This window comes from Choloepus didactylus, chromosome 4 (assembly GCF_015220235.1).
Source record: "Choloepus didactylus isolate mChoDid1 chromosome 4, mChoDid1.pri, whole genome shotgun sequence".
Lineage (NCBI taxonomy): Eukaryota > Metazoa > Chordata > Mammalia > Pilosa > Megalonychidae > Choloepus > Choloepus didactylus.
This window is the reverse complement of record NC_051310.1, coordinates 116,657,490-116,680,487: the sequence shown is the minus strand read 5'-3', so window position 1 is coordinate 116,680,487 and position 22,998 is coordinate 116,657,490. Positions and strand designations below refer to the sequence as shown.

General features: G+C 39.7%; 1 protein-coding gene across 6 annotated transcripts in view; it reads left to right on the top strand.

Annotated features, from left to right (window-relative positions):
* The window catches only part of TLN2 (talin 2), a 473,758-nt gene that overhangs the window by 246,050 nt on the left and 204,710 nt on the right, over positions 1–22,998 (top strand). For all 6 annotated transcript variants that reach the window (XM_037833795.1, XM_037833797.1, XM_037833796.1 and 3 more), the window contains 6 exons: positions 7,394–7,565; positions 9,292–9,389; positions 10,677–10,806; positions 11,608–11,760; positions 13,576–13,718; positions 15,353–15,480. In XM_037833795.1, coding sequence (XP_037689723.1) covers positions 7,430–7,565; positions 9,292–9,389; positions 10,677–10,806; positions 11,608–11,760; positions 13,576–13,718; positions 15,353–15,480 — 788 coding nt within the window. In that variant the 5' untranslated portion in view covers positions 7,394–7,429. The remainder of the gene's footprint in view (positions 1–7,393; positions 7,566–9,291; positions 9,390–10,676; positions 10,807–11,607; positions 11,761–13,575; positions 13,719–15,352; positions 15,481–22,998) is intronic.

The following is a 22,998-nucleotide window of genomic DNA, read 5'->3' as shown; positions in this document are numbered from 1 at the left end:
TTTTGTATGTGCCCACATTTTATGTTGACATTCAGTTATATGATGCATGCTATATATTAGCTGCTGAAAAGGAATGATGTAAAGGAGGTGGGGGATTGGGGGATAATGTTACAGCAGTCCCCAAATGGGTATGGTGTCATCCAGTGGGCCATAGTGAAAAGTCAGTGACTGAAGGTAGAGTGAGGTATGGAGAATTGTGGTCAGCTCTCTCTCCTGGGAGATCCGGGGCCCCACTGAGGCATGGTGATCCAGCCTGGCACAATGCCCCTGCTCTATAGGGGAATGTGCAAATGCCACCCATCCCTGGGCGGAATCCATTGACAAGGCCCAGAGCAGGAGCCCTTCATGAAACCAGTCCTGCCCCCAGAGAGTGTGTTTCTTTCCTCTTAAGCTCTTCCTATTTATTTTTGGAAGGACTGACTGCCAAGTCACTAAGTCTCGAGGAGTTACCTGCCTCACAGATATATCCAGCATCACGGCCCATCCCTAAGATAGGTTCATGTTTAGTAAATGTATGTTGTATGAGTTAATAAGGATGAACATAGGAGCTGTATACTCAGCAAATCTATAGTTGTACTAGATGGTGAGCTTCATGTAGACAGCATTCTTGTCTGTTTTCACTTCCTAATGCCTTTGTAGTGCCTTGAACACAATAGATGCAAAACAAACAGTAAAACAGATTTCATAGCTTAGGTGGTGGCTGTACACAGTACTCTGCTCCCAATGTTTCTCCAACTCCCATGACTAATATTAATAATATCAAACACTTATTGTTCCAGTTTGCTAATGCTACCAGGATGCAAAACACCAGAAATGGATTGGCTTTTATAAATGGGGGCTTATTTGGTTACACAGTTACAGTCTTAAGGCCGTGAAGTGTCCAAGGTAACACTCAACAATCAGGTACCTTCACTGGAGGATGGCCAATGGCATCTGGAAAACCTCTGTTAGCTGGGAAGGCATGTTGTTGGCGTCAGCTCTGTAGTTCTGGTTTTGAAATGGCTTTCTCCCAGGATGTTCCCCTCTAGGCTGCGGTTTCTCAAAAATGTCACTCTTAGTTGCTCTTGGGGCATTTGTCCTCTCTTACCTTCTCCAGAGCAAAAGTCTGCTTTCAAAGGCCGTCTCCAAAATGTCTCTGTAAGCCTCAGCTCCTCTCTTAGCTCCTGTGTGTTTTTCAAAGTGTCCCTCTTGGCTTGCTCCTTCTGGCTGAGCTTTTTTTTTTTTTTTTTTTTAATCTTCATTTTATTGAGATATATTCACATACCACGCAGTCATACAAAACAAATCGTACATTCGATTGTTCACAGTACCATTACATAGTTGTACATTCATCACCTAAATCAATCCCTGACACCTTCATTAGCACACACACAAAAATAACAAGAATAATAATTAGAGTGAAAAAGAGCAATTGAAGTGAAAAAGAACACTGGGTACCTTTGTCTGTTTGTTTCCTTCCCCTATTTTTCTACTCATCCATCCATAAACTAGACAAAGTGGAGTGTGGTCCTTATGGCTTTCCCAATCCCATTGTCACCCCTCATAAGCTACATTTTTATACAACTGTCTTCGAGATTCATGGGTTCTGGGTTATAGTTTGATAGTTTCAGGTATCCACCACCAGCTACCCCAATTCTTTAGAACCTAAAAAGGGTTGTCTGAAGTGTGTGTAAGAGTGCCCACCAGAGTGACCTCTCGGCTCCTTTTGGAATCTCTCTGCCACTGAAGCTTATTTCATTTCCTTTCACATCCCCCTTTTGGTCAAGAAGATGTTCTCCGTCCCACGATGCCAGGTCTACATTCCTCCCCGGGAGTCATATTCCACGTTGCCAGGGAGATTCACTCCCCTGGGTGTCCGATCCCACGTAGGGGGGAGGGCAGTGATTTCACCTTTCAAGTTGGCTTCTGGCTGAGCTTTTATAGGGCTCCAGTGAACTAGTCAAGGCCCATGCTGAATGGGCAGGGCCATGCCTCCATGGAAATTATCCAATCAGAGTTATCACATACACTTGGGTGGGTCACATCTCCATGGAAACACTCAATCAAAGAATTACAATCTAGTCAACACCAATACGTCCACCCACACAAGATTGCATCAAAGATAATGGCATTTTGGGGGACATAATATATTCAAAGTGGCACACTTATCTAGCACCTTCTATGTACATTTGCCATATATTAATTCAATTAATTCTCCAGCAACCTAATAGGTAAGTCTGTTGTCTCCATTTTATGGAGGAGGAAATGAAGGCAGATTGCAGTTAGTAAGCATTGCAAGGTCACCCTCTGGTAAGACAGGGGTGGGGTTGGAACACCTCGTGGCCCTTGCTTACCAGGGCAAGTATCCAAGGGGCGGTTGCTCATCCTGACCAATGATGGGCATTTGTTTCTGAGAGGAGGTGGCCTTGGCTGGAGCTGGGCTTGCTTGTCCCTGGGTAGGCCAGGCTTAGCCTGCACTGCTGCCATCATCCTGGGCTGTTTACAACTCCCTGGGACCAAGAAGTGTTTATTTCAAAATGAGAATGTCTGGTTTTACCACTGGTTCCATTGGCTCCTCGTCCAAATTGCTGGATGCCACACAAGGAAGGTTCTTGTGTTGGTCCTGGTGACCTTCAAATATATACTCAAGGCAAAGAGAATAGATGATGAAAAGGAAGAATAATGCCTGATTTATGAATTTATACCCTGTCTTTTTGCAAAAAAAAAAAAAAAAAAAAAGAACAAAGATCCGATGAGATAGCATACATTAAAAATAGGGTAAAAGAAGAAAGAATCTGTTTATGAAGAGAATCAAAAATAGAGACAGGAATTAGACTATAGCAACACTGTAGAAAAAACTGTATGCAAATTTGGCAATGATCTTTCTTACAGCCAAACCAGCTAAGAAAACCTGATCAGCTCTCCTAGATTCAGAATCTGGACCATTGAGAGCCTGTAGAGACAGGGATCAGCAGAGGGGTTAGGTTACAGAAAAGGGGAGGTGAGGGTCAGTGCTGGCTGCACCAAGGTTGTGCTGCCCTGAACGCATCACCAAGGAAGAGGGAGCTTAAATCTTTATCTAGGTGTATTCTCTGAGCTGCCTTATTTTCTCTGTACTTGAGTGGATGTTTAGTGAGACGACTCCCGAGTGTTAAATACATGCCCTTCTTTTCTTGATATTCTTGATTGCTATATGCTTTAATTCCACTTTATTTTTGCCAAAGTTTAAGTCCAAGTACTTAATTCCAACAAATCTCCATTTTGTAAGTGTCTCATTCTGTTGTTAGTTGTTTCAAGAAACAGCTTAGCAGGATGATGAAGACGTCAGGTACTCTTACTTCAGACCTCATTGACATTTTCCTGTGTGGATGATCATCTTGAATAATAATAATATTTTGCCTTAAATAGCATTTTATAGTTTAAAAAGCATTTTTTGCCTTTGAATTTTTTAACATTCCCATAGAGTAAATTGTAGTCTTGTGTCATGCTTGGGAAAACTGAGTCATAATAAAACAGGGAGCCAAGAGTAAGAAGAAGAAACCAGCATCTTTTAGTCTTAGACCAGGACGTAGTACTCTCCAAGAATGACTGGTTGGGTTGTTTGTTTTGATTTTATTTTTGTTTTTTGTATAATGTGTTCCCATGTTGTAATATTGATGCTCTTTGCAGTACTTGTTTTTGGGTGGTAGGAAAGTTGAGAACGTGAATCCTGTAATGAACCTCTGGTGTTCCTAGTTCTGTTGACCGTCTACACTGAACCAAGATCGCTGCCTCCATTGGGTGGGCTCCCTGGTGAGATATGAGGGTGAGGAGACAAGGGGATCAAATGGGAATAGCTGGCCAAGAATCGTGGGTTTGGGGGAAGTTCGTTTCATGGGTGCCAGTCACTTCCTATGCTCTGAAGGGCAGAAAGAGTGGAAGTCATGGGCCCAGAGGTCCAAGGAATCAGGAAGCCTGGGATTGATCCTGGACCACAGACCCATCAACCAGTGCTCTTTCCAGGAAACAAGACTTCCCCAGCTGTCTCCTCTCCCACATACCCAGGCAGCAGCAACCTGGGCTGGGCCCAGAATGGAGATCACATGTGGTGAGATGCTCTTCTCCAGGAAGGGCCTAGTTCTCCTGGAACTCTCTTTAGGCCATAAGAAGGCGGAAACCATGTGTATGCAGATGCTTCTGTACAGAGTTTGCAGCATTCGGATGATGCAGTTTCTTTTTTGGAGCCTTAAAAGCATCAGTCAGCCTGTTCCCCCATCCCTCCCTGCAGTCTTCCTCAGGAGAAGGGTCTGAAGTTGCTACAACTGCCCCACCCTCACCCCCTTCTTTCTATTATAAGAGACTTCCACGTTGTCAGATTCAGGTCTTCATTTTACCTGACCTGCGATCAGTGTCACAGCTGACCCCTCCATCCTGCTTGATGCCCTTTCTTCCAGGACCTTCCCTCCTTTGGGTCTCCTCCCTCAGGTCTCTTCTCTCTTTTACTCATTCCCTAGGTGGCCTTTCTAGTGCCAAGGATTTAAATATGATGACTTTATCTTCAGCTTTGCATCTCCCTCTCCATTTAGTTCATCCCAAACAAACTCGAAGAGACCTTTCACCCCACACCTGGGCCTCCAGCAGCGTTCTCCACCTCAGTCCCTGACATCTTCATTTTTCCAGGTATTTTGGATAGAGATTTCCCTTGACCGTCACATTTTTTCTGCTTCTCTCCTTCCCTTCAGCTTGCTAACTCTGTGTGGAGTTCTCCCCTGGGCTTGTCGGTGATGCTTTCATCCCCAGGCGCCTTGCTCTGCCCCGAGGGCCTTCTGCACCTCTCTGCTCTGAGTCTCTCTTTGCCCCTTTCTCCTTGCTCTTCTGGTGTCTTCACTTCCTTCTGAGCTCTTGAGTCCTGCTATTACATTCTGCTCTTGGCCCCTTGTCATGGCCTTGTCTTTCCCTTTGATTAAATCTCTCTGTGCATCACTAGAAGGATGTGCCAGTTTGAATGTATTGTGTCCCCCAAATGTATCTTTGATGTAGTCTTGTGGGGCAGACGTTTTGGTGCTGATTGGATTTGCTTGGAATGTGCCCCACCCAGCTGTGGGTGATGACTCTGATGAGATACTCCCATGGAGGCATGGCCCCACCCATTCATGGTGGGCCTTGATCAGTGGAGCCATATAAATGAGGTGACTCAAAGAGAAGGAGCTCAGTGCAGCTGTGAGTGACATTTTGAAGAGGAGCAAGCTTGCTAGAGAGGAACATCCTGGGAGAAAGCCATTTTGAAACCAGAACTTTGGGGCAGACGCCAGCCATGTGCCTTCCCATCTAACAGAGGTTTTCCGACGCCATTGGCCATCCTCCAGTGAAGGTACCCAATTACTGATGTGTTAGCTTGGACACTTTATGGCCTTAAGACTGTAACTGTGTAGCCAAATAAACCCCATTTTTATAAAGCCAATCTTCTGCTTTGTAAAGCATTCTGCAGCATTAACAAACTAGAACAAGGGACGATTGATTTCTTTTCAGAAAGCCCCACTTTTTAGCTTGGGAAGTACTGTCTTCATACTGTGCCACCTCCATTGCTTCCTGTTGCAGGGAACAGAAGAGCTTGACTGTCCCATCCTTGCTGATACATCCATGATGGCACTGAGTTCCAGGGGCTTCCCCACCGACTGTTTCCACCAGCCACACTCACGGATCTCGGTGGTCCAGGAGTCCCCTCAGTTGTCACCAGCTTCAAGGGACAAACCAGTGCATGGAGCAGTCTGCATCACAGCAGATCTGCGAATTTAACTTAGAGTTTACATTTTATTTCCTCATACTGGGGAGTTGGTTGGTTAAATATGCCTGTAAAAAGAGGTGTGGGAAACCTTTGTGTATTGCTTTAAAAGTCCTTAATTTTGTAGGTGGAAATTGTCGGATATTTTGAACTCCTGCCTCGTCAGCATTCCAACCACTACACAAGCTGTAGTAAATTGATTCCATTTTGGGCAGATGCCCAGTGGACAATGCTGTTATTTGTTGAGCTGTGTGTCTTGACATTTATCAAAAAATATTTTCACAGACAAAACTCATGCAGAATGTAACCAGAGGTCAGAATGACCTTAATGTTGGATAGCCTGAATGGTTGCTTCATGAAACTGTATGTAAACCTTGCTCTGGACACTAGCACATCATTTAAAAATGTCCTCTGTGCTCAGGTGACCCCCAGTCACCCGTCTGTAGGGAGCCAGCAATCAAACGAGCTGTGAAGCAGGTCCCCATTGGCACCCACTGGATTGTCTGGGGCCCGATCAGCCTGTTGTCCTTTCTGCTTTTTCGCCACTGTATTGCTTCTTGGCCCTTGTGTTCATAAGTGGGAAAGCGCAGTAAAGGGAACTGGGGTCCAGGTTTACAACCTGTCATATCTCTAATAAAAGACAAGAAAGTAGTGTGAGCTTGACTTTCCTGTGGGTTTATGTTATTTGTGCTGCACTAGGATTCTATCGGCTACCAAGTGTGAAGTGCCTTGTTCTGATAGTCAGGGTGACAGACAACTGATTAAGTCTGTGTTGGTTCTTCAAGCTCAGGGAAAATGGCAGTGAACTTTATTTTTGCCTCTCCCTTGTGCCCAAGGCGTGTGTTTGATAGAAGCTGACTTCGGTTGCAGGGGGAGTTTCTGGCCATGAAATAGAACAGATACTTGAAATAAACCATGCACCACCAACTTAAAGGAAATGTACTAAATTGTTGGACTTCTATTTTAAAACTAAGGCATTTATAAAATAGTTCACATCTCATCTAAACCTGTGTATTACCTAAAACCATTGAACTGGAAGAGAAGCAAAATTTCCCAATAATCTGTCTGAACTAAGTAAGAATTGAATTATGTCCTTTACTTTGAGACTCCCACAGAGTGTGAAGCTGTCTGAAATATTTGGTGTTTAAAAATCAGTCACTCTGGCCTCATCAGGGATGGCTGTTCAATGGCCTAGATTTGCTTCTCTCATGAATTGTGCAGGGCTAATACTTTATTTGTGGGGAAATTGAGGCATGGAATGGCCAAAGTGACTTGTTCAAAAGTCTCTTAGGGATAGGACTGAGCCTAGAAACCACATCTTCTGGTACCTGATGTGGTCGGGCTCTGTGGGGAGCAGAGGAGAGGGCATTGAAAGGAGTGTTTACTGAACATCTGTGGCTCTGTCTTTCCAAAGGATTCTCCTTTTCACGCTGTGGTAAAGTTAACCCTTAGACTGTAGGCAGTCATTTTACTTTTAAAGCCTAGTTTTAAATTTCGAAGCCTACTTTTTAATTTGTTTTTTATCTTAAGGCATTTTATTTAATTGCTGTTTTAGCTTCTTTCAGTTGTTATAGCTGATTCAGAGTCTGTTGTTTTTCCTTCAAGATAAATAATAATTCTGACTATCAGGGTTTGTCATTTTGTGTTTTCCAGAAATTCTAAGAGAGGACCTTCAAATCATCTAGGAAAATGGTGGCCCTGTCCTTAAAGATTTGTGTCCGCCACTGCAACGTGGTAAAGACCATGCAGTTCGAGCCATCAACAGCTGTGTACGATGCGTGTCGAGTCATTCGGGAGCGGGTACCTGAGGCCCAAACTGGCCAAGGTATGTCATTGGGGTTATTTATTGGTTGTCAGGGTGTTCTTCATTTTATAGCTAAAGAAACTGAGGCTCTGAGTGGTGCACAAGCCCACCAGTATGTGTTTTAGGTGAAAAGTCTTAGACTGGACACTGTTTCCTGCCTGTATGAGGCTCATAATGACAACGATTGCTTCCACCACTGAATCATCATCATCGTCACATGACAGTCGTCATTCTGGTATATCACGAATGTGCTCTGCAGTTTACGTAAACACTTCTTGATACATTACCTCATTTGCCCAATAAAGCATAGATGAAGCTGCTCTAACAGTTGTTGTCTATATCTATCTTTAACTGTTTTTTGTGTACATGAAAACTTTCTGCTGCTGGCAGCCTGAAGAAGCCCACAATTGCTGGCCCAACTGCCCTCAGGATCTAGGGCAAGTTTTATATATATTTCAAGCACCTTGAAGAGGCTTTATACATGTTAACTCAAATCTTACTTGAAAAAAGCCTGTATGATACATGTTTTATTTGGCGTTTCATTAAACCACTGAGACCCCCATTAACCTGAGTTGTTAAACAATAGCCATTCATACGATTTCCATTATTTTCCATTTCGCTTTGTCTTCTGTCTACATTTCTTGCCCTTATTTAGTGTTTTGTTGACTGACAGTTGAGAAACTGGGATCATCCCCAAATTGCTAAGCCTCTGGTGTGAAAATGGGATAAAGTTTATCTTAAAAATTGGAGGATTAAAAATCAAACCTAACATCCAGGGTAATTAGAGGTAGGAGATGGGTATTCTTGAAAAGATCTGTTGCTCACAAAACTCTTCTCATCTTTTGGTGTAAAAGCATTATTTATATTAGTCAAAACACTCTGTTGTTTCTAAATTTCCCAGAAATGAAAATAAAGTTTGCTCATATCCCCGTTACTCCAAGATCTGGTTGTGTCGTCATTTCTGGTGCTCTTATTTTCCTGTTCTTTTTCTCCCAGGTATTTCTTCCTTTATTTCTTCAGGTCAGATTGCTGTGCAGCTCCGGTGATGCTGTAAAACTTTAAAGAACTTTAAGTTGTTTTTCTCAGGAACAGCAGGAGGTCTGACCCTCGTCGGGTCTCTGAGGTTTCGTTGAATTGCATTAAGGAAGAGAAACATCCTTAGACAAGAAGTGATACTGCTCCTCGCCTGCTTTTGCCCCCCTTGCCCTTCCTGAGTGGGAGTAAAGGAATTCCAAGGAGAACATGGAGTTTAATTTTCCAACTTTTCTCATAATTTGGTGGTAGTGGAGAGTGGAGGCTTCATCTGCTGTGTATCTTTTTAACTATTTGTAGTGTAAAGATTCCATCTGTCCTCCTTTGCCTTGGTGGCCTGAGCTCAGATGGTCACTTCCTTGGTTTCTCCATGGCTATCTTGACATTCCTGTGGATTCTTGTAGCAAGTGATAAAAATGAAAGCCAAATTCAGTTAGAAATTTAGACTTTTCTTCTTGGCCCTTCCCCTGAATTTTAGATGTAACTTCTGACCCACTGGTTTTAAGAAACATGGGCTTTTCTTTTGCAGCTCAGCTCTGATTCCTCCTGATTTGCTTTCATCTCAGTGACTGCTCATGTTGTCACACATGAAACATTTCTCTCTGGTGAAGGAGGATACCCACCTGCTTGCCAGGTCAGCAGGCTCAGGGTCTAGCAGTCAGTGATGGCAGCGTCATCACTTTGTCTTTTATTTTTCTTTCTTTTTATGTTCCAGCTTCTGACTATGGGCTGTTCCTTTCGGATGAAGACCCCAGGAAAGGCATTTGGCTGGAAGCAGGCAGAACACTGGATTATTACATGTTGCGAAATGGGGTATGCTGTGGGTCCCCTTTTTTATTTCTTTCCAATGCTTTGTCCCTGGGCCTTCTATAGAAGCCAACAGAATTATGCTTTGAAGACAAGGAGAGGACCACTGATCTGTTTTTACTCAAGGACATTTTATTTATAGTTGATGTAATGTTCTTTTTAAGGGCTCTCCAGGTGGTGATAGAAAATGCCAACAATCTAAACTCTTGAAACTCCACAGAGAGACTGAAGCAGGTTGGGGTTAGTATTTTAAGTGGTCTCTTAAATGCCATTGTTGGACATTGTTGTTAGTTACAAGATAAGGTATGGCATCTTCCTGTAAGTATGTAGGAGGTATCCTTGTGGCTGGTGATGGAAAGTAAGGATAGAATAGAGGGAAAACTAAAACGTAATCTGAAGTTTATTGGATATTACATATTAATCAATTTTTTGTTTTTGAAAGTAGAGATTTGATTTTAATAAGTTTCACTAATGGTAACCATAGCATCAAAATGTTGTATTACAGAAGAAGAGAGAGCTAATAAGTAAAAAAAAGTGTTAAACCTTCTGTATAACCCAAGATCCTGCGTTTTTGGAACATAGATGAGGTGATCATATCAGAATGGTCACTACTCCATAAAGCAAGAGAGAAGTATGTGATGCCAATTAATTTTCTCCTTCATAGCTCTATTTTTAAAACATGTAGTGAAAAAGAAGTCTCTTAATTAAGAATAACTCTCAAACTTATTACCCTTGTTTGGTCTTGCCATTATTGTACATTCTGTACTGTCATGAAAAGCATACTGCTCTAAAGAATTATGAGGGTGTTATTTGTGTCCCTATTCATGTGTGTGTGTGTGTGTATATATATATATGTATGTACATACATATATAGTGTACTATATATATGTGTGCATGTCTGTGTATATATATATATATATATATAAAATAAAAGTTGTTTGTGACAGCAAAAGAGTTAATTGGAGAAACATACCACTACATATGAGAACAAATGTGAAATTCGTTTTACACAGGATAGTTTTCAGGATTGTGAGCTATAAAAATTACTTCTTTGGATACAGTTTCACTATCAGATTTTAAAGAGATCTTTATGAAAGCAATTATTAGCTATGGATATTCTGTACTATATTAATGGCAACAACCCCATGGAAACTTTAAAGGAGGAAATTAGAGTCTGCTAGGGAAAATTCTTTTTTTTTAAGTGCCCAAGTTGGTTTTCTATTTTCCCACTCACTGTAATACCTAGATCCAGGAAAAGGCCATTGCGCATTGTTTGTGTGGTTTGTGCTCTAGGATATTTTGGAATATAAAAAGAAACAGAGACCTCAGAAAATCCGGATGCTGGATGGATCTGTGAAAACGGTGATGGTGGACGACTCCAAGACCGTTGGGGAACTCTTGGTTACTATCTGCAGCAGGATAGGTGAGCTTTCACATGAGCTTTTTTTTTTGATTTTTTAAATGACATGTCTGTTCTTCTCTTCACCCCCGTTTGGTGTCTTATAACACACTAATTCTGTCCAGTCCCACGAGAGAGCATTCATTCTCCTGCTTTGCAAATCTACTAGCTGGTATTGTAAAAATTTGAACTCGCTTAGTCATAATTGAGAACTTTTATTTTGCTTTCAAAAATGAAAGAAACTTTCAAATTGAAAGTAATGTTTTTAAAACAGTTCAGTTCAGTCTCCCACCCATTGCTGGGATTCTATGAAAGTATCACTGATGTCAGATTCTCCTTAAATGCACATGGCAAAGCCTTTGTGATTGGTTATTGGACAGCTTTTTTTCCCTGTAGCTTCTGTCTGTCTCCCCAGAGAACACGTCAGCCTCCTTTCTACATGCAACCCTTCAAATAGTTGAAGATAGTTCCCTTGTCTACCTTCATTTTCTTTTTCTGCAAAGGAGGTCCACTTCTTTCAGGCCCTTCTTGTTTGACATTGTCTTGCCTTCCTCCGCTTGATCTCTGCTTTGTTCTTGTTCCTTGAGTATTGGACAAGAGAATCGAACAGGACATCTTGAATAGGACTTAACTAGCTAAAACCCTCCATTTTAGCCAGAGTTATCTGATGTATGCTCCATTGCATGGCCTCTCTCACTCTCACATTAGTAAGGCCTCTTTCTGTTCTTTGCCACCACTGACTTCTTGGAGTATTACAAACCCCGGGGAGAAAGGGATTGATGGCAATTTAATCATTTGTATTTATAACCTAATTTATATTTTTAGGAATAACAAACTATGAAGAATATTCTTTAATCCAAGAAACTATTGAAGAAAAGAAAGAAGAAGGGACAGGTACACTTAAAAAAGACAGAACACTGTTGCGAGACGAAAGGAAAATGGAGAAGCTAAAGGCCAAGCTTCACACAGATGATGATCGTAAGTGTTTGGGAAGGAAGTGTGATATAGGCACATTGGTTTGCCAAGACTTGCTCTCCTTTATTCACCTATATCACTCAAGGCAGCGTTTTTTGTTTTTTGGATTTTTAAAAATTTCATCTCTTAATATTTTGCTTTGTGTCAATGAAAGATATAGACTCTCAAGGGTAAAAAAAGGTGACTATAATATCATTTCACTTCTAAAAAAAAATCTTAATATCAGATATACAAATCATGTTCACATTTTCTCCACTGTCTTTTAAAAATGTTAAACAGTTCGTTTGAACTGGGATCTATATAAGGTTAGATGACATGTTGCTTAACTCTTTTAGTCAGTGGCTACCCCTCCATCTCTTTTATTTTTTCCTTTGCAATTTTTTTGATGAAGAAGCCAGATTAATTGCACGGTGTTTCCTACAGTCTGTATTTTGATGATTCCATACCTGTTGTGTCATCTAACATAATCCTCTGTCCTTAGATCTGGAAGCTTGATCAAGTTCTTGTGTGCATATGTGTGTATGTGTGTCAATATTTCTTTTTTAAACAAAGACTCCTTTTTCCATGGCATTGTTTCTTTCTGTTAGGTCGTATCTGGTTGTCTCTTTTTTGTGATGTTAGCCATTGATGATCACTGCCTACAGCCAGTATTTCCTTAGGGGTTACAAAATGGTAAGATAATTCTATTATAGGAAAGTCATTTTCTCTGGCCACACAGTTAATACAAGGAAGTGCCAGTATGTACACCCCATGTGCCCCCAAAGCCCATGCTGTGTGCACCTTGTTGTCTGACCCTCCACTGAGAGGATCATAATTCACTTCACAGCTCACTTAGATCCTCCCTGCCCTTTCTTTCATTGTTCTTGCTCTTGCTACTGCGTTGGAAGATGTCATCGTTGTCATTGTGTTTATTGATCTTTGGTTAGGCTGGCATTTCCTGTGACCCTTTTTCCATTCCCTCTCTTTTATGCCTCATTTGATTTCCAGTAGCATACTCTTTCAAAATGAGACTTTAGTAGACAAATCCTGAGGCTTTATTAATATTTGCACAATACTCTCCCAAGTACTGTGGGAGATGAGGTTGATAAGACAAAGTCCCTGTGTAAAGTTGCTTATAATCTAGTGAGGCTGGTAATAAGTACTGACCCACAGTGTGTGTATTAAGCCCAGGGAGGAATGTGGGCACAAGAGCTCTGGAAAATGTAGAGAAAGATCGATTTCCTGTGGGGCTTGATTTTCGTAGAGGGTTCTTAGAATGGGAGAGATTCAAGCTGGTCCAGGGGCAGGGTTTCTGCCATCCTCACCTCCTAGAGTTCTGTTCTCCCTCCCCTTACCCCCCATGATTTTAATTTTCTTTTTTTCTTCTTAGGGTCAGAAGTAACTCATTATGCCTAGTTTGTGAATTATTTCACATGATGAAACTATGTCTGCTCTTGATTTAAAGGAAAATCCTAACATGATTATCTTAACACAAAACACTGATTTCCTTATTTCTATTTTTTTTCTCTCTCTTTCAAAGGGGAAGATATGTATTATAAACTCAGCTGTAGTGCTTTAGCTAACTTTAGGAATGGCTGGAATTAATGAGGCCAAATATACTCCATCAAATTTTCTCTCATTACATTTGTGATTTGTCACATGATAGATGTGAAATTACTTTGCAAAGTTGAAAAGCATAGTTCTAATATAAAAAGTAATTATAACTCAGTATCAGAGTTCTAGAAATCAGTATCTGTATCACACTGCTATTTTGGTAAATCCCCTTTAATTACAAGGAAAAATAAACACAGTTCTTTCATATGTCTTGTTGTGTTGCAGTCAATTGGCTGGATCACAGCCGAACATTCAGAGAACAAGGAGTAGATGAAAACGAAACGTTGCTGCTTAGACGGAAGTTCTTTTACTCTGATCAGAATGTAGATTCAAGAGACCCTGTGCAGCTGAACTTGCTTTATGTTCAGGTACAGTATTTAATGCTCAGACACTGAGGTCGGTGAAGTTTGAGGAAGCTCCTGGCTATGTTTTGTAGTGAGAGGAGCTTAGCTCTGCTTTCCGTCACGTTTACAGCCTCCAGTTTCTAGTGGGTGCTGCTTGTGGGCTCCTCACATGTTTTTTGGTTGTGGTGTAAAATGAGGCTCAAAGTGAGCTGCCGGTCATCCAGGATAGAGCCTCTCTTGGTTCTCTTTAGCCTGGTGGCTGATACTGTCCCTCTCTGCCATTGAACATACTTGGCCACCACTCCAAATGCAGTAAAGCCTTCCTAGGTGGCATCTTAGAATACAAGCATCAGTCAGAAAATCCATACTTCTTAACTGAAAGGTATCCTCTCAGTAACCTTGTATGTCTTTACATAAAAGGTTTGTGTGATTGATTGTTTAACTTGGACATGTCATTGAACTTATCTGAGTTGCAGATTCCCAAAATGTAAAATGTGGGCATTGCACCACATGGTCCCCAAGGTTTTGTTCAGTGCAAGAATAACATAATTAATCTTTCTTCCTCTTTCCTAACTGCCCGCCCCTCCACTTCCTTTCTTCCTTTCCTTCCATCCTTTCCCTTTTCTTTCCTTCCATTTACCTACCTATCTGCCCATAGAAATAGTGCAGGGAGCAGCACACTTTGGCCGCTCAGCTGCTGGATTTGAAAATAACATTTATTAAAACACAGATCACTTGTTTACGTATCGCCCATGGCTGCTCTCACACTCCTATGGCAGAGGTCAGTCATTGCGACAGAGACCACAGAGGTTTTATTGTCTGCAAGATCCAAAATAATTTACTATCTTGCTCTTTACAGACTAAGTGTGCTGGCCCCTGAGTTAGAGGAAGGAAGAATGGCATGGAAGGAGGGCTGACAGGAAAGAGGTGGAAGGCAGGAAGAAAGGCAGATATCAGGACAATGAGAAAACGCTGTTCTAAGGCTCAGAGTGATAGCTGTGTGTGTACGTTTAAGGGTGTTCTGAGGCTCTTTTAACTGGAGAAAGGAAAGACAGAAAGAAAAGAATAAAGAGTAATAACAGTGATGGATTGAGAACTGGGAGAAAGACTTCAGACCCAATGCGTGCATTTGCTTGTCATTTTTCCTAAGTGTCTTGAGTATGGAATTCTTGTCTGTGTGTGTGTGTCTGTCTCCCTCTCTCTCCTGGTCTTTTTGTCTTGGGATGGGGGTTGGATTGGTTTCACCCCAAGGTTTTTTTTTTTCAACTAGCTTTATAACTTAGGGCAACACAAAGTAAATTATATCCTGTTTTAGTCTCTATGAATATGATCAGTTAACAAAAAGAATTGTCCTTTGCCTTTTTTTTTTATTCATTCATAATCACTTCTACCTTCTAGAATAAGTCAAACATTAGTTTTGATGTACTAGACACTGCTGATGCTGTCCATCTATATGCAGTTGGGGGCAAAGACTTGCTTTCCTTTTATTCTCCTGTGGTACAGCCATCCATAGCATCTTGAATGCATCATTCTGCGTTGACTGGCACATTTCCCCAGGGCTCCACGGAGAAGTATGTGCTCTGCCATAGGGATGTGTCAATGGAGAGAATGTGTCATTTACTGAGCTTCTGATACTTTTGCTTCTTCTTGTGTTTCAGGCTCGGGATGACATCCTCAATGGCTCCCACCCTGTCTCCTTTGAGAAAGCTTGTGAGTTTGGTGGATTTCAAGCACAGATACAGTTTGGACCTCATGTGGAGCATAAACACAAGCCTGGATTCTTAGAGTAAATGACCTTCCTTGTTCTTTTTGCTTTCTCTTTTCTCTCCTCCTCTCTTCTTGTTTCCCTTCTTCTTTTCTTTTCACCTGTTTATTTTTGAGCTAGCTACCTGAAATACACACCCACGTTTCAATCAATTGAGAGAATCTCAGTTTTTACTCAGTTGATTATTTGATCAAATTTGTGGACCTTGGGAAAGCAAGGTGTAAAGGAATTCAGTGTTGGAATGACTGTAAAAGCTATTTGTCCGAAGTTCAGGAAGAATGTGATTTCCTCTATACCATAGAATCTGTAGCACTTTTCCAAGCTATTGTCTAACCTGTTCTGTGATACCTCTGGGAACTCACATCCTCCATTGTCTGAAACCTCTGCTATTAGAACATTCCTTGTTCATACCAGACCACTTTTTGTCTTCTTTAATTTCTTTATAAGATCCCTGTATTAGAACGACAAAGTGTAAACAAGAGTACTTTGTATTCTTTATTACAATCTTATGGATTATTTGTTGCTCTGAAAATATGATGTATATACTCTTGGTCCAGTCTTTTTGCCCATCTAGTGTTTTATTCTCTTTTATAAAACGATGGTTCTTTCTGGCTTCAGACATCTAGATTCAAGGGAAAGCTACCCCTACAGATTCATCATGGCCCCAGAGAATACGGGCATTGGGGTTGGGTTTCCTTGAAATGCCCAGAAGGACTACTCCAGGCATACACAGGTGGCTGTTTATCTGAAATTACCCTCCCCTCTGTTTTGATCTGGAGTTTTTCGAGGGTTTTGTATATTTCTTTGTCTAGTAACACTCCTTTTCTTTATCCATCCCCCATCCCTTCCTTTTCTGTCTCCCTTGTACTTCATCTTAATGCAGAGGAAACATTTAGGTGAGCCAAAAAGTCACTGCAGCGTCTCAGCATGGTAATATGATGCAGGTATCTAGACTGCAGTTAACTTGTAGAGGCTTTGGAATTGGGGTCCTGATATGAATGCCAACCACAGGATTGGGAGGATGTGAGCTCTTCTGGAGGATGCATCAGAATGAGATGTGTTGAGTGGGTCATTAATTGTATTGTGTCCAAGTGTATTGAGCGGCCAGGATAATGTGAAATTTATTTGTCCCTTGACCCCACTCTCACTTGGTGGAAAATAATTGGGAATATCATATGTCCTTAAGTAAGAAGAACACCTGACTTTTCCCTGGTGGCAGAGAATGCGTAGCCAGCCTGCTGTTTGGTTTAAACTGAACTGTTAGAAAAAACCCCACCCTTGGGTTAATGAATCTCAGAGAGCCTTTCCACAATGATGCTTTGTCCTGCAATATACCATACAGGACCCTGACTCTGAGAACAGCTCTGAGCAGCATCTTTCACTTACTTTGTTCTTTGTTATCCAAATGAGTCATATGGTCAGGTGTTTCTCAGAGCCTGTTTCTACCTGGCTAGTGTAGCTTCCTACCTCCAGGAGCGGAGGAAGCTTGCCATCCTCTGTTCTGTGACACCCCAGAGGCCTTACGGAACACCATGGGCACATGTGCTTTGGTAATTTTCACATTGCCACCTTCTAACCTACCAGTTTATCCCTCAGAAACATTTGATGTCTTAAAACTGAAGATTATAGCCACAGAAGTTGATAAGGAAGCATCAAGAACTAATCAGGCCTGTTTAGTTTCTGTGAGCAACTGTTTCTATTAGTGACTGATGGAAAGTAGGAGAAAATGGAGGGAAGATTAATGAACCAAACATTTTAAATAAAAATGTTTACCTGTTTTTAGACTTTCACAGCCATAAACCTACATGGCCCTGGTGGGAAGGAGATCCAAACATAACCATTCAACTGCTGTTTAAACTATCAGTGAGACCCTGGCCATTTAACTAATGCCCCTTTTCCTGGGAAACATTCTCATGGCCTCATTGCAAATTGGAAAAAGAGTATTTTTCGTAGTAGCTTTGGAAGGAGAGCCACAGAAAGAAGTGGCTTGGTCACAGTTACTTAAAGAGTTTTTCCGCAAATGGCTTCTGATTGCTAACACTGGACTCTTGTCATTTTCAAAGGCATTTGTACTTTTAGGGCATTTACCCCTTTTCATAGATTCTCCTAATATGCAGTAAAATTAAGAAAGTACCTAAAAATGTGATTACAGAGTCCTTTGTCTTTTTGCTAGTGTTAAGAGTTGTGCCAGCTGAATCACAGTGAGTGTTCTCGTACCCGCGGACAGCTTGTGCCAAGATTGCAAATAAGCATCAGTGGATCAGCACTTGCTCTTAACAGTGTGCACAGCAATTTATGATCCTGTTGAGTGTTGCATGTTCACCTTATCATGTCCCTGTTTTGGTTTGCTAAAGCTGCCGGAATGCAATATACCAGAAATGGGTTGACTTTTACAATAGGGATTTATTAGTTCACAGATTAACAGTTCTGAGGCCAAATTAAGGAATCAATAGGAAGATACCTTCTCTGAAAACAGGCAGCCAGCATAGGGGACACCTCTGTCACATGGGAAGGCACATGGCTGGTGTCTGCTGGTCCTTCTCTCCCAGGTATCATTGCTTTCAGGTTCTGGCTTCATTGGCTTCCTCTCTCACTTCTGTGGGTATCCTTGTCTCTCAGCTTCTCTGGGGCTTCTCTGAGCTCCCTGGGCTTTTTGTGTGTGTCCTTTGTCCTCTTATAAAGAGTCCAGTAAGGGGATAAAGGATCCACCTTTGGACAACTCCTTAATTGCAATAACCTCACCAAAAGGTCCCACCTACAATAGGCCTGCACCCACAGGAATGGTTTAAAAGAACTTCACCTGTTCTGGGGTACATAACAGCTTCAGACCACCACAGTCCCTAATCTAAGATAGCAGATGAAATTATAATATGAAGCTCATGCCTCTAGTGCTACATGTATCCTTACTTGGATTCCAAATTAAAACAAGCTTATTATACCTGGTGGCAATTATTTTTCTTTGTGAATATGATTTATTTTTCAAGTAAGCCAAATCTAGTCTGAGTGATGGGACATTATCATTTAATTGTGGTCATTATTGTGCATACTGTACAAGTAAAAGTTCCCCCTCGTAATTAAAACAAAATGGTGAGGCTACATTTCCTTGATTTTAATTTGGGTAGTTGGGTTCTGTTTTCAAGGATAATATCCCTGGGCTGTCCCTGGTGACTGGCTGAGCTGTGTTTTTCAGGCTTTTGTGTCTTTCCCCATCTAGCTTTCATATGTGCTATCTGCTTGAACAATTCAGAGTTTAAATTAAAAAAAAAAAAAGAAAATAGTGAGATGGTTGGATTTGTCACAGAGCCAGATTGAAGATACAGGCCAGCCAGAGATTTCAATCCCAGAGTTTCTGAGTAAGGAACCTGGACGTGTGTTTAGTGACTAAATTTCTTTTAATTTCTTGAAAATGTGTTTAGCACTTTTGTTCAAAGTTGACATTAATACAGACATTTTTATGAGATTCTCTATTACCTTCTTCAGACCCTTAAATGATTTCTGGATTCATACCACCTCGGTGCAGGTATTCATTTAGAATAAAGGAAATCAGCAAGTGGAAGGTTTTCATAGCTTTTAGAGATTGAATGATAATTTAATGCACCCCGTCTACTCTACAGGTGGGGAAAAATAGGTCCTAGAGAGAGGCAGGCAGAAACAAGGCCCAGAACTGGTGAGAGCAGGAAGCCAGGAGAAAAGCCAGGGCTCCAGAATCAAGTCTGATGCTTGTTATTTACATGACAGTTTTCCTCAGGCCACCTCCAGAGGATCCCAAAAAAGCGACATTTTATCGGAGTTTGATAGTCTAATAATCAAGTATATACTTTATGCTCTTCTCTGTTAGAAGATGCTTGGAGAAAGCCTGCTGGATTTTCTTCTTTTATTCAAGGATCTCCTATGTGTGTGTTCAGTTGTGCCAGGTTCATGGGAGACAGAAAGGAGTTGATGTACTAATTCCTTGCTTGTCTCTTTGGCAAATAGCATAGGAAATGTTGATTATGGAGAGCCAAAGTTCCAACCATTTAACTACGTTTTAAATGCAGGATGGTCTGTTTCGTATGCCAAAAGTTTCAATTCAGGATGTGGGGGCTACTATGAATTGTTGCTAGAAAGGCAGCTAGAGTATGCTGCAAGAAACACTGTTGATCCAAGAATTTTCCAAAATAGAAGGAAAATCAAAAGAAGAATTAACTCTTAAAATAGCAACAATAACAAAGCATGTTGTAATAATAACTAATTTCATGACCCTTAAAAGCAAGGTGGAAAACATTAAGACGTAAGTGATCACAGGCAAAGGCTTCTGTGGGAGGAGAAAAGAGATACTGATAAATTTAGACCTTAAATCAAGTATATGTGATAAAATTGAAGGTAGTCCTATGTGATGGGTGTAACATTCACTGTGCAATTCTGTAGATTTCTTCATATGCTTGAAAATTTTCATAATAAAATGTTGAGAAAAAAATTGATGGTAGCCTAAAAGAATAGAAATAGACTGTATAACTTCCAAACCAGTACAGGGGAAAAAAATAGAGCAATACCAACAACTTGATTAATACAGTAGGAGCTGTGAAGGATGAATTATGGAAAGAAAGACAGAAAAAGTATGGTAAATAGGGTACACAAAATAAGATAATGGCAATACGTATTTTCAGTCATAGCAAATATGAGCAAATCTAACTCACCAGTTAATAGAAGTTCTCATATTGGATGGTATTTTTAAAAATTATAGCTGTAAACTATTTCTAAGAGACACACTTGAAAGTAAAAGCGTGGAAAATAATGTGACAGGGAATTACTAGTAAAATCAAAGTTAGAGGAGCTATTTTTAATATCACACAAAATAGACTTTAATGCAAACAATGCATAAGTAGAGATAAAGAAGATCAGTATAAAAAAACAAAGAATAATTCAGCAGGATGACATGATAATTGTGAATCTATATGCACCTAACTACATTGCATTAAAATATAAAAAGGAAAAATGGACAAAATTGCAAGGAGATTTCAGATACAAAGTTTTAGTGGGATAATTTAACATAGTGAATGATAGAACAAGAAGATCAAAATAGAAAAAAGGAAATAATTTAAGATCAATGAATAAAATAGAAGCCATAGAGAGGATCAACAAAACAAAAGTGGTTGAGAAAAATTAATAAAATATGTAAACCCCTGGCAAGTTTGATGAAGAAAAAGTAAAGAAGAAAAAGCCATAAATAAACATTATTAATAATGAAAAAGGAACTTGTCTATAGATTAGAGATTTTAAGCAGAAAAAATGGAAAACTAAGATTAAATGGATGATTAGAAAATTGAAATAGACCTATAATCTGTAGAGAAATTCATTAATTATTTTTAAATATACCAATTAAAAACACAAAACAAGAACAAAAACCTAGCCCCAGGTTATTTCAGAGAATATAAAAGAATGAAAATTTCTCACTTTAATTTGGAACTAGCAGTATCATAATACCAAAATTGAATTTAGACCATATAAAACCTTTTAAGCGTTGTTCATTCTAACTTATTACTATAGATGCTCTCTTCCAAAAGATAGTAAAATGTTAACAAAGTCCAGTATAACATGTATTTATTTATAAGTGCAAATTGTCATAACTAATTAGCATTTCTTCCAGAGCTGCAGAATTCATTTATTCAACAAGTAATTTATTGAATGTTACTCCAAGGCAGACCATAGGCCTAGAGGGTACAGCACTGGAAACACAATCAAACATTTTGCCCTCGTGTAACTTATAGTTTAGTGCAGAGAGGCAAATGATAAATAATAACAATAAGTAAAATGCAAAATATGTTAAATGATGACATAAAACCAAGATGAAAAACAAAGCAGAAAAGGGGAATAGGAAGTATGTGTGTTTTAGAGAGTAAGGGGGAAATTTGCCATTTTAGAAGGGATGACCAAGGAAAGCCTTGTGGAGAAGATACTTGAGCTTTTCTGGTTTTAACAATAGAATATGTTTTAATTTAATTTACCATGTTAGCAGATTAAAGAAAAAAGACTATGCAATTGTCTAAATTATCAGAGAGAAAGAATTAGGTAAAAATTCAGTAACAATGATTAAAAGAGAAACAAACCTTGTGCCACAAGAGGAATATGGAAACCTCCTTAATCTCTAAAGGGCATCTATAGTAAATATCATGGTTTATGGTTTAGCATTGGAAGCATTCCCTTTAATGTCAGGAAGTAGATGTAGATGTCGATGTCTGCTGTCAGTTCTCCTGGTTAACACAACAGTGGATGCCGTAACAAGTGCAATAAGGAAAGAAAAAGAAACAAGATCAGGATTGGGATAACGAAGCTGTCGTTAGCTGCATTGGATATGATTATCTACATAGATATTCCAGGTAATCTATGAACAAATCATTAGAACTAATAGTTTAAGTAAGGTCTTTGGAATAAAGATCAATATATATTAACAACAAAGTGTATACCCATGCATAATAAACAATTAGAAAATGTAATTTGGTAAAAAAAAGAAATTCTTTGATAATAGCAACAAAAAGTGTAATTTACCTAGGAATGAAGCTGTCCAAAGACTTCCAAGATCTAACAATAAAATGGTAATTGTTTATTGAAGAACATGCAAGAAGGTCTGAATAAATGGAATGATTTGCTGTGTTAATGGGGAAGAAGACGTCATACTATAGAAAACAGTTCTACCCAAATTTATCTATAAATTCCCTACAATTCTGCCAAAAATTGTACTTGCTTATCAAGTACTGAGAAAAACTCATCTTAGAATTAATATGGATATCTCAATAAAGCTGTTAAAAATTAATATGGACTAGTCTAGTTTCAAAACAGCCAAGGCTGATTGAAGAAACACGAAGGACTCATGCAACTATATTACAATTTCTTGCAAAGCTATAGTAATTAAAACACTATATGATTGATGTAAGGTGATATAAGAGTTTAAAAGTTTGATAAATCTACTTTTATTAAAATATTTACCTCCAAAACATTATGTTGGGTGAAGGAAATCAGGCACACAATGTCCCACATATTGTAGGATTCTATTTATATTAAATATCCAGAATAGGTTTATTCATAGAGACAAAATGCAGACTGGTAGTTGCCAAGGGCTGGTGAGACAGGGAAATGGTGAAAACTGATTAATGGGTGAGGGGTTTTACTTTGATACGAAAAAGTTCTGGAACTAGATAGGGGTCGTGTTTGCACAATATTGTGAATGTACTAAATGCCACAGAATCGTTCAATTTAAAATGGTTAATTTTGTTGTATGAATTTCACCTCAATAAATTATTAAAATTTAAAAAAAGTTAAAATATTTTATTAAGCAGAAAATATCATCAAAGTTGAGTGAAGCTTTGGACTGAAAGAAGAAATCTGCATATTTTCAATGCAAACTACCAAGAAAATAATAATATCCAGAAGATATTAAAAAAACTCTAATTTTCAAAGAAAGATCACTCATATATAAATAGGCACTCTAGAGAAGAAGAAACTCAATTGACTTGTACAGATACAAAAGGATACTCAACCTAATAAGTAATTTGGAAAATACAA